The 12,749-nt window shown below is 39.4% G+C and overlaps 1 protein-coding gene across 2 annotated transcripts in view; it reads left to right on the top strand.

Annotated features, from left to right (window-relative positions):
- sorbs2b (sorbin and SH3 domain containing 2b) overlaps positions 1–12,749 on the top strand; it is a 452,225-nt gene that overhangs the window by 290,230 nt on the left and 149,246 nt on the right. For both annotated transcript variants that reach the window (XM_073048156.1, XM_073048157.1), the window contains one exon: positions 4,378–4,473. In XM_073048156.1, the coding sequence (XP_072904257.1) occupies positions 4,378–4,473 (96 nt within the window). The remainder of the gene's footprint in view (positions 1–4,377; positions 4,474–12,749) is intronic.

Below are 12,749 nucleotides of genomic sequence, written 5' to 3'. Positions count from 1 at the left end.
TTAAGTTTTTGAATCCAAAAATGGCTAAACGAATCAAATCCATTCTGCATTAATTCTGTGAGATATAATTGTCATGCAGTCATTATAGTTAAACTGACAGTAAACACAAATTAAGCAATTGCTAAAACCTTTTCATATTTTTAAGCATTTTAGGATTTATTTTATCCCTCAGTCAATACAGTGGAAAATTCTAAGAAAACTGTATTACTATTTGCAACCTGTGTAAATTTTAAGATATGATATTGCTTATCTGAAAAGTTACATGACAACACTAACTTTCCTTGTAAGGATCCTTTCATTTTATCAGCATAAGAAACATCAGCATGGTACTGTATATAATCTTATTTCTATTTGCAACTGTGTACCTTTGGACAAAGTTTTATATTATAGACTTTTTAATATAGATAACAATGACATTCAGAAAAATGTCTTTATTTGTAAAACAGCAAATATATGTATGAACAGTACTGTGCAAAAGTCTTGGGAGATATTAGGAGACACACAGACACAGACACAGACACACAGACACAGACACAGACAGACACAGACACACAGACACACAGACACAGACACACACAATCTCCTAAGACTCTTATAAATATAAACAGACTCCTAGCCCTGTGACACCAGACAAGATCATCTGATTCCAAACGATTTGTTTATTGATCATTACAGAATGTCATTCTGGTGCTTCCTGCCCCCTGCCCTCCTTCCACTCTCAGTCCAGAATAGAGATACACATCAGAATCAGGTTTATCATCACTCACATAAGTCATGAATTTTGCTTTTTTTGCGGAAGCAGTACAGTGCAATATATAAAAAAATACTATAGTACTGTGTAAAAATCGTAGGCTCCATAGCTATAATATATGTGCCAGAGACTTTTGCACAGTAGTGTAGTTGATAGAAAGTAGAAATTAATACTTCATATCATCCCACCAAACATCTTGTGTTCTGTCAAAGTAGCTACCAAGGTCACCCACTTCTAACTTCCCATATATTTGATGAATTGGTAATAGGTAGTTTTTAAGTATCATTGTTAGTAGTATGTAAGTCATGTTCAGAATTTTATTCTTTCTTATTCTGACTCTATATTGAAGGGGCAACCAGATTCTGTGGCTGCAGGAGAGATGCCAGGAGCTGTGTTACCTCACGGGTGCCAGTCAAGGATATCTCTGAGCCATTGCATAAAATTGTTGAGTGGGAGGGTGAACAAGCAAAAATCATTGTACATGTTGGTATAAATGGCATGGGTAGAACAAGGGATGAGATTTTTCAGAATGGATATAGGACGTTATGTAAGAAGTTAAGGGTAATGATCTCTGGATTACTCCTCGTATCACATGCTATTGATGTCAGAAATAGAATTATGGTCCAGGGAAGTTTGTGACTGAGAGTGTAGGAGACAGGGATTCAGGTTCTTGGACCATTGAGATCCCTTCTGGGGTAGAAGCGACCTGTGTAAAAGGGGAAAGGCCACACTTGAACCAGAGCGAGACCAATATCTTTGCAAGGAAGTTTACTAGTGCTACACAGGAGGGTTCCAACTAGACTGGCAGGATGTGGGGCTCTGAGTAGCAGGAAGTCACAGGATGATGCACCACACACAAAATGCTGGAGAAACTCAGCGGATTAGGGAGCATCTAAGGAAAGGAACAAACAGTCAACGTTTTGGGCTGAGTCCCATCTTCGAAACTGGAAAGAAAGTAGGGAGGAAACCAAAATATGAAGGTGGCCGGAGGAAAAGCAGTAGCCAGCGAGAGCGAGAGCTACTCCAATAGAGCGAGAGAAATATTGTTGAATATTTTGAATAATCAATAGTTAACATTGAGAATTTTTTTGAGAAATCAATAGTTCAGTGAAAGAGCAAGTATAGCACCTACAAATGATGCAGTTCAATGAAGGTCTTCTGTTGATGCTTCCTGGACAACTTGGGATATCAGTCAACTGCAAGTGTGACAGATGTTAATGACACAGTTTTTTTTCCTGTTTAATTTTTAAACTTTCTGTCACCAGCCGGTATGCAATTACTTAATCCTGAACTAAAAGGAGGAGTTCCAATCATGATTCTCAGGGAATTTAGATGCATCTCCTCTAATACAATGCAAAAGCACAAAATATTCAATTCAAAAATTACTACCACATGTAATTGAGGCTACAATAATGATTGGTGATACTGTTGGGGAAAGTGTAGCATTGCCCTACCAGTGGTGGTGATAGAGGGAGATATTAAGAAACTCTCATATGGGTGATAGAAAGATTGAGGACTAAGGATAGAAGGGTTAGATTCGTGTTAGAGTAGAAAAATAACTATAATATCATGGGCCTATTCTGTACTGTAGTGTTTTATGTTCTGTGTTCTACGTCTTCATCCTTCAAATAAGCTTATTTAATTGCCTCGAATTTATGGAAATAATATTGTAAAAAAAACTTGTAACTTCCTATCTATTCCTCACTGTCCACTGGTTACAGTACAGACCCTATTGAATGCCAACTCTTCTTCCACTTCAGGTTATTTTATTTACATCAGCAACAAATGCTCAGAATTGCAAATAGTATCAATGCTGTACAACTCTTGAAATGCAATTATCAATCTGTGCAATGGGGTAAAGATGACATGGTAGTATCTTAGAATTGTTCAATCTTAAAAGGTATCTGAAAGTATATTTTGGAAAGTTCATCCAGGTCTCCTCCTACCATTTAGCAATCTTATGATAAATCAATAATTGAGATGTTGACTAGTATCTCCTGCAATTAATTAATAACCGATTAAGACAGAAAAACCTTACATTGGTAGAGAACTTTTGAAATCAAGTTACCATCAGGTAGGAGGTACAGAAGCCTGAAGGCTTCAATATATGTATACTATAATTTATTTATTTATTTATTACCTTTTTTTCTTTTGTATACGATGTACGTCATTGAACTGCTGCTGCTAAATTAACATATTTCACGCCACATGCCAGTGATAATAAACCTGATGACTCTGATTCTGAAATTGCAATTTCAAAGGCATTCCTATTTCTCTGCATTTTATGATTCAAACTACTAGGTCAAATATGTTCTACAAGCAAAATTACTTGAATGATCCCGCCACAGAGCTTCAAGTTGTGATTCTTGCTCAAGATTTAAGCACAAGTTATCATGGCAATATTTAAATGTAGTGCAAAATACTAGGTGTCTAGGGGTGAGGGAGGTGCTGAGAGGAATGTTACTGATTTCTCATTGGATTTGTTCTCTTTTACGTCTGCTAGGTAGGTAGGACATTTCCAGTCACAATGCTTCTGACATAACTACTGCATGGAAATGACTTTCTGTACTTATTTGTCTTTTCCTAATTTTTATCTTCATTTTAGATTGCAGCTGACATTATTTTCACCATTATCTTTTATATACTTGCCCAGCTTTTTGTTCATCCCTTGCTCAAATCATCTTGCCCCTGTCTGGCTCCACCAGCCTCTTTGGTCTTACACTACCGCACCCAAAAGGAGAGACAGCTGTTGGTAGTTCTTCCTTTCATTTCCCATGATCATCACTTGACATCTCCTTCAGTCAAATAAAGCATTAAACCTTCCCACTTACTTGTTGCTTCTCTATTATTATTGGCATCGTATCTTCTCTCATTGGACTAGTAATCCAGTGAATTGAAAATAGTCTAGAAATGCAGGTTAAATTCCCATCATGATGTAAAGATTTTTTTTCCGGCTCACTAAATATGGAGGAAATTAAAGCATCGTAACGTTCACTGTGAAACTTCTAGCTTCTGTAAGAAAAGGCAGACTTTCTTCTCTAATCTGGTGCACGTGTTTTGCCAGATGCACAGTGACAAGCTCAATTCTAAGGTTATCCACCCTCAAATACAGCCCAGCAAACCAGTTGATCTAAGGGGGATTGGGGATTGGCATCCAGTATCATCCACATCACATGTATTATTAGATTTCTGGTTCTGCCTGAAATGGTATTTCCTCTCCCACATATATGTGGCATTATATGTGCACCTTGGTTTTCCTGCTATTTGATAAGATGAAGATGTTAGCATGATTAAAATTGTTAGTCAAAATGTGCCTGTTGTGTACAAAGAGAATTGAGGAATATTGGGCTGATGTTGAAAAGCTAGCCAAAATAATCTTGAATGATAGAACTGACAAAAGGGGTCAAATGCTCTATTGCTAGTCCTTGTTATGTTTTGAGATGTTAATTGCTATTGGTTTTACTAAGCGATTTGTTATATTAACTTGAGCAGCTTTCATGCATGTAAAGAATGTGCTTGGTTTGAATTACTTGGAATGTCCTGCCACTAAATAAGTTACACTGGCTTTGCTCACTTTATGCTCTGCTTGATATGTATGCTGTGCATTTCTGTGGTTCTGTTTTCAGACAGCGGTGGGTGTGCTCGTAAACGTGCTGCTACATCAGTTAAATTAGCCTCTGTGAAGAGAGTGCAGAGTTCGCCCAACTTGTTGCTGGTTGCAGGTACTAACACTGATACCTACTTGCCTAAAATTCTTGCATGCAGCTGCTTGGTTTGTGTCGATGTGAAATGTATGATATTTTGCAAAACTACCAACTCTGAGAATTAAAACTTTTTTTTGTTATTTTCAACATTTCCCAAGTATTATTCAATTTTGGTCATTTTCATTTGAAATAAAAGGTCTTCTAAATTTGACAAGATTCACACTAAAGCCTGAGGAAGAGCACCAATTTCTTTTAAGTTGTGGGACCTGGCTTGGTGCAAAGCATCCACAATTTGAAAGAAATTGGTGCTCTTCTCAAGGCTTTAATGTGAATCTTACGGCATGGTATAAATCTTCGCTGCCTTATATCAACTCCAAACTTCAGGGATGGGACCACAAATATATTGGAGTAGCCTTCTTGCATCCATTAAGATGGAGCCTGAGAAAAACATGAATTCATCCTGACTTATCCTACTTCAAAAACAACTGTACCACTGGTTGACCATTATGAAAGTATTACCGGTAGCTGTTTTTGTTTTGCATTCTGGGGACTTTGAAATAATATTTTTTAAAAAGGCTGAGCCTCCACTTCTCTTCCTTGAAACCATAGAGGAAAGCATGGCAATTTCCCACCATCACCTTCTGGCATACAAGTTTGGTTGCTTAGATCTAATACTGTGTTTGCAGCAACATGCTCTCACAGTCCCTCTGGGCCTAATAGCTTTATGGGCACCTCTATTATCATGATGAGGCCACACTCAGGTTGGAGGAACAACACCTTGTATTCTGTCTGGGTAGCCTCCAACCTGATGGCATAAGCATTGATTTCTCAAACTTCTGGTAATGCCCCTCCCACCCCTTCACCATTCCCCATTCCCTCTTCCCTCTCTCACCTTATCTCCTTGTCTGCCCATTACCTCCCTCTGGTGCTCCTCCCCCCTTTACTTTCTTCCATGGCCTTCTGTCATCTCCTACTAGATTCCCCCTTCTCCAGCCCTGAATCTCTTTCAGCAATCAACTTCTCAGATCTTTTCTTCACCCCTCCCCCTCTCAGTTTTACTTATCCCCTCGTGTTTCTCCCTCCCCTTCCCCCACCTTTTAACTCTACTCCTCATATTTTTTTCTCTGCTGAAGGGTCTCGGCCCAAAATGTCAACTGTACTCTTTTCTATAGATGCTACCTGGCCTTCTGAGTTTCTCCAGCAGTTTGTGTGTATTGCTTAGGTTTTGTATAATATGTTATTATTGTCACATATACTGAAGAACAGTGAAAACTTGTCTTGCATTCAGTTTATGCAGATCAATTCATTGCATAGTGCATTGAAACAGTACAAGGTAAAACAGTACAGAATAAAGTGTAGCAGCTATAACAAAACTAGTGCAAATAGACAATAAGGTGTAAGGTCATAATGAGGTAGACTGTGAAGTCAAGACTCCATTTTATTGTATGAGGGAACCATTCAGTATTCTTTGAACAGCAAGGTAGAATGTGTCCTTGAGCCTTCAGGCTTTTAGGCTTTTGTATCTTCTGCCCACTGCGAGTGGGGAGAAGAGGAATCTTCAGGGTGGTTGGGGATTTTGATTATGTCGATTGCTTTAGTGAAACAGCAAGAAATGGAGGGCAGTTTGGTTTCTGTGATGTGTTGAGCTCTGTCCCCAACTTTCTGCAGTTTCTTGCACTCTTGGGCATTTATCAGCAGTCTGAATGCCTGAGCTTATTGGGCAAAGGTCACCTCACTGCGAAGTTGGCAAGCATTCTACAAGTTGTATTTCCAGTCATCCAGAAGCACAGGTGATGATTTGTAGCTCAAATCCAGCCCAGCAGCTGAGGAATTTTAATTTAATTAATTGGATAAATCTTACACAGTTGACAGGGTGCATATAACGATAATGTTTCCATTCAAAGTCTCGTGAGCCAGGGGTCATGGTCTCAAAATATCGCATCAGCTTACCACGCAGATATGGTGAGAAATTTCTTCACCCAAAGCACAATGAATCTTTGGAATTCCCAAACCTCGAGGGCTGCAGAGATTTGGGTGCTATTCTATTTAAGATGAAAGTCAAAATATTTGAGGATTCAAGGGATGCAGTTTTAGTCACTAAAACTCTGATTAGGCTTCATCTGGAGTATTACATTCAGTTCAGGCCACCTCATTATTGCACCTATCAGAGAGTAGTGATGCTTGGAATGGCTGCCAGGGTTGGTAGTGGAGGCAAATATGGTAGAAGCATTTAAAAGGGTCTTAGCTAGGCATATGAATTTGCGGAGAATGGAGGGAGAAGGGGTTTATTTAGTTACTAGTTTAACTAATTTGGCACAACATTGTGGGCTGAAGGGCCTGTTCCTGAGCTGTACTGTTCTCTGTTCTAAAAGCTAAGGTGTACAGTTCTGAAAGGCATAGCAGGCCTGAGGAGCAGAATAGCCTACTTCTGGTTCTTGTGTTCTTCTGAATAAAATGTTGGTCAACACAGTGACTGTGAAACTGCTGCACTGTCCTCCGGAATCTATCTAGTTCACTAAAGTCCACTTAGGGAAGGAAAATATGCTGTCATTTGCATTACCTATCTGTATCTGAATCCAGACCACATCATTAGCTGCCTCCTGCGGTGAGCTGGCAAGCTACTCTGTTCAAGGGCAATTGACAATGAACGCCAGCCTTGCCATAAGCTCATACTTCACAAGCATGGCATTCTTATTTCTATCCCTGCATGCTTTTAATTTCTTTGTATGTTTTTATTGGTTTTATTTGAAAATGTTAGTTGTTTTACTGGACGGCATGACTGGAGGTGTGAAATCATTTAATAAAAGTGTTGAAAAATCACCTGACCAGACTTGGTGTGCAAAAGTATATATTTAGAAAAGGGCATTTTGTCTCATTCCAGCTGTACACATTTTTTAGATGAGAGAAGTATTTGTATGAAGCCAGAAGCTGCTCTCTTCTCAAAGGCCAATCCTGGAACGAATTGGGTTCTTCACCCTAACAAAAACTAATAAACGTCATCATTTAACAGAAACTCTGAGGATAAATGTATCAGTCAAGCAAGTCGCTGATAATTGCCAAAATCTGTCGACATTAAGGAGTGCATCTGATCGCATAGAAACATGCCAAGTTATTGAATATCTGCATCAGATTTCTTTATTGGGATGTGTAACAATTTTAAATATATTTGCCTCTGCCTATTTAATGGAACATAGAAACCTACAAACTTATTAGAGAATTGTATCATCAGTTCTGTGGATCTTAAAAAATTGGTCCTCCACAATGCAGACTGGATCAGACTGTGCCTCCTTGTAAACCTGTCTTGTACTTTCCTGTTACAGATAATCTTCCCAGCAGTGCTATGATTACTGCAACAAGGTACACAATTATATTGCACCCTGCACCTTGGAAATCGGGTCAGTCTGATCCAAAGAGCAACTGTTGTTGGCCAATTATGGAATAACTTTTCATGATGCTTTTTCATCGTAGCAGAACTATTTGAAAGGGACCTCTAAATGAGTTTTCATTCCTGACGTGTTTCTTTTATCTTGACTACGGTCCTGAGCAGGGAATTTAACCCAGACTGTGCTAACGGTATACAACTCCGTACACCCTTTGGGTTGCCAGTCTTTTTCACCCCGTCAATCTGATCAAAAGACAGGCCCCCACACCTAAACTGTAATACTTAATCATGGAGCAAACATGAGGAAATCTGCAGATGCTGGAAATTCAAACAACAACGCACACAAAATGCTGGTGGAACACAGCAGGCCAGGCAGCATCTACAGGGAGAAGCGCTGTCAACGTTTCGGGCCAAGACCCTTCATCAGGACTAGACGAAGGGTCTCGGCCCGAAACATCGACAGCGCTTCTCCCTATAGATGCTGCCTGGCCTGCTGTGTTCCACCAGCAGTTTGTGTGTGTTGATACTTAATCATGGCTTCAGTGGCATTGAAAAATTGCTAGGATGTTTATATTAATGAGGAGTAGAGAGAGAGTAAGGAATGGCTGCTATTGTTTTCAATAAATATAACATGCAAAGTGGTAAAAACACAAGTGATTGAGCGAAGGCTGGATCTTGGATACTGTTTGTACTGCTGGGTCAGTAACTCTGTGTAATGGTATTTGGATCAGGCATGTGGTTAATTATGGGCATCTGTTCTTTGCCAAACCACATAAAGAAACATGGTTACTTCCAATTGATGGGACGATTTTAGAAAAACTGTATAACTGCATCAAGACTGCAGTTTACACCAGAAGCATTAAATGTTTGAATATGTAGCTGGAATCTTGCCAAGTGAGGTTTCATTACTGCAGCATTAGTTGTGCGGTCTGTTTTACAAAGCAATGTGCAGAAGGTAGGGGATTGCTATTAGATTATCTTTTGCTACACATGTATTTTTCTTCCTTATTCATTCAAGCAGGTGCTACAGTAGATTGATCCCCGTGTGTTTCTTTTGTAGGTTTCACTCTCACTCAACCTGATCCCTTCAGTGTTTATGCGAGATCTTTTATTTATTTATTTTTATTTAGAAATGCAGCATAATAACAGACCCTCCAACAAGCCCTCGCTGTCGAATTACACCATGTGACCAATTAATCTCCTAACCCATATGTCTTTGGAATGTGTGAGAAAGTGGAAGCACCCAAAGGAAACCCAAGTGGTAACAGGGAGAACGTACGGACTCCTTACCGACAGTTGTGCAAATTGAACCTGGGTTGCTGGTGTTATAATAGTGTTAGGCTATCCACTATGACCCCGTGTGGTTTTTTTCCAAATTAGTCCAGAGAAAATAAGATCAGAGTTGCAAACCTCTAGCCTTCAATTCTAATTTATTTAATTTCTAATCATCATCAACAAGTGCCATGCCCAGTTTGAGCTTTGACTGCCATGGCCCACACACTCCTGTTTCGGGTCAAGCGGATCAATTCATTGGTATTCATTTCCAGTTCTCTGGCTGTTGTCTCTATCATTATTTTGCCTTCCTCTTGCTTTCTTCCCTTCAATCTTTCCCATAATTACCGTGCATTCTAACTCCTCTTTCCTAATCACATGTCAAATTGCCTTTTCATGATCTCATACATTATTTCTCTTTTTGTGCTTGCTCTGTTCATGACATCCTTGTTAGTTATTCGTTTCATCTATGATATTCTTTGTATCCTCCTCAAAAACCACATCTCTGCTGCTTCAATTCGTTTCTTCATGTTACTAGATATTGTCCAACATTCTGAACCATATAACATAACTGGATAAACATAACATTTCAATAATCTGAGGCAGGTTGTCATGCCTAGTTTAGTGTTGGTCAGTATATTCTTCATTCTCGTAAAGGTGTCTTTTGCCATCCCTATTCTTCTTTTGATGTCCATGTCGCATCTGCCGTCTGATGTCACCCAGCTTTCTAAGTAGCAAAAGTTCTGTACTTTTTTTTAATGTCTTCCCCATTTATTCTCAGCCTACAGATAGGATTCTCCTTCTTTTTGGATATCACTATACATTGTCTTTTTGCAGCTGATAGATAGACCCATTTTTGCACTTTCTTCAACAACTATATCAATTAAGTTTTGTAGTTCTTCCTCCGTACTTGCAGTTAACACAGTGCCATCCACATATCTGAAATTATTTATGTTTTCACCACCAACTTTGATTCCCAAGATGTCTCTTATTTTTTGCAATATTGTTTCACTGTACACATTAAACAAGTCAGGGGAGAAAACACGCCCTTGTCTAATGCCTCTCTTGATTTTCGTAAACTGACTCACTTTTCCATCTATTCTTACAGCGGCAAATTAAAATTATTGTTATAGAATTTTAATCAGGCACATACTTCAACCATTTGCTCCTTTTTAATCTGGTTGTGAGTTTTCCTAATCTTTTTGTCTAGATGAATGAGCTCCCCTTATCAACCACTCCTCACTGCCAACATGAATCTGTTCCAACATGCCAAAAACCGTTACCAAAATAAGGATTGAAGACAACGTCTTCAGGTGACTCAGTAGAGCACCACTATCTCCTTAATGAAACGTTTGCATCTAATGAGTTATTCATAAGACTTTGCCAAGGGTTTTCAACATAACATGCTGGACATACCTCAAGTGATGTGAACAGTTTGCTACCAATGGTAACTTCAAGAAGACCTCTGATGCATTCTTCGCTCATAATCAGCAACAATGATGATAAATCCTCTAGGCTTGCAGATGTAGTGAGAATCCAGTATGACATTAGATGCATCTATCTTGGCATCAAACCCTTTGTATGAAATGAGGGGATTTTTGTTTGAACTCTGCCTAGTAAAATAACTCAGAAAAATGCATTGCCAAAATTCTCATCACTCACACTTGAAGAGGAATAATGATTTCTGGGTGAAATATACTAATTTCTAACAGATGTTTTCCAGTGAATTCTGTCGTAAATCTATAGGTAGCAGCCAAATGTTTCATACGTGCATCCTGTCCAGCCCTTGATGATGAAACATGGGAATCAAAACCAGTGAAGAAGTCGAGTAAAGAATTGCAAAAATATCAAGAAAACAGTACACAGAACTGAATGATAGCTTCTAAAGAGAGTTTGGTCTTTTGCACATAATCTTTTCCAAAACGTTATCTGACATTCTTCCTTTAGCCAAATGCAAATTGACTGTACCCTTCCTATATTTCAATGAAACAACAAATTTGATGTTGAGGTCAATTCATATTTTGTATAGTTACAGGTCATCCTCTGTGTTTGTGGATTAACATGTCGTTTGTGTCAAATCAAATCAGCAAGAATTATGCTGGGGGCAACCCACAATTGTTACCGTGCTTCTAGTGACATTATAGTATGCCCACAATTTACAAAACCTTACCCACATGTCTTTGGAATGTGAAAGGAAATCAGAGCACCCAGTGTCATGGGAAAATGTCCAAACTCCTTCGAGACAGTAGCAGGAATTGAACCCTGATCTTGCATCTCATGGCTGTCAAGCATAATGCTAACCACTAAGCAACTGTACCACCCCAAGAGGGTGAGAGGGTATGTTAATGCAACTCTCAGATTATGAATCTCTGCTGCTAGATGATGTCAAAGTTGGTGGGGTGGGGTCAGGAGCCCGGCATTTCACTGCTCTTGCCTTTACATCACACTGTCTTGCAAGCAGCATACTTGCAAAATGCATTAAACACTGGTGCTATTGTACAGTTACATGGGATACTGCGTGATACAATTTGAACAAACATAGCAGCAGAGAAACTGTGAGACAAAGACCAATAGCCATCTAATTAACCCTGTACCATCCTGTACTGCGTTAACTAGATGCACCAATAATGGAGCTGTTGACTGATCATATCATCACACCATTCATTTGCTTTTCAAGGATTCATTGTGTGAACTGCTGGAAAGAAATGTTGTAAGAGCAGGTTTGAATATTCACTTGCTCACTAGGTTTTCTGAATAGAATACTATCAGTCAAACTCAGCATTCAATGCCTTTGTACTTCTGTGCCCACTTTGCAATGGTAAATCTCCTATTAATCAGCAGAATAGATGCTCTTTATTTCCGCGCCTGCCACAATTTTTCCCTCACTCCAACAAGTTTCCTTCGATTTGGCATCCAGCTACTTTTGCCCGGAGTGCATGTTCTACCTTCAACTGCTCCTACCATGTCCATGCACTCACTCTCATCAGGAAGTGTCTGGGCTTGGTTTCTGTGCTCAGTGTTCAGACTGCTTTCTCTTGTAGCCTTTGCTGCACGTGGAAATTGTGAAATAAATATCTGCTTGGTTTACCAGTAAGAGGATCAGACATTCATCACAGCGAGTGTTCCGTTGAAGAGGCTGCTGTAGATGACACTCCCAAAATTTGAATACTACCTTACAATATGAAGGAAGCTGTTTACAAAGAACATAGAACAGGACAGCACAGTATAGGCCCTTTGGCCCATGATATTATACTCACCTAAGTAAACCCAAGTCCACAGTCAATCTAACCCTTCCCTCTTCCATTTTTCTATCATCCATATGCCTATCTAAAAGACTCTTAAATGTCCCATTGTCTCTACCACCAAACCCCTCTACCATCAACTTGAGCTATGCATTCCAGGCACCCACCACTCTCTGCTTATGGAATAAAAACTATCTCTGACAACTCCTCTGAACTTTCCTCCTCTCACCATTTATGGATGCTATCTGGTATTGGTCATTACTGTCCTGGAACAATTCCATTTTCCGTTCTCCAAACTTGTCCGTCATCTTCCCCCTGGTTTCACCATCCAGCTGCAGCAGAAGCTAACAATGTACCTGCCTGTGTGTCTTAAAGACTCAGGGAAACAGGAGCACTCA

This window comes from Hemitrygon akajei, chromosome 6 (assembly GCF_048418815.1).
Source record: "Hemitrygon akajei chromosome 6, sHemAka1.3, whole genome shotgun sequence".
Taxonomy (NCBI): Eukaryota; Metazoa; Chordata; class Chondrichthyes; order Myliobatiformes; family Dasyatidae; genus Hemitrygon; species Hemitrygon akajei.
The sequence above is the reverse complement of the archived record's forward strand: the minus strand, read 5'-3'. Positions and strand labels throughout refer to the sequence as shown.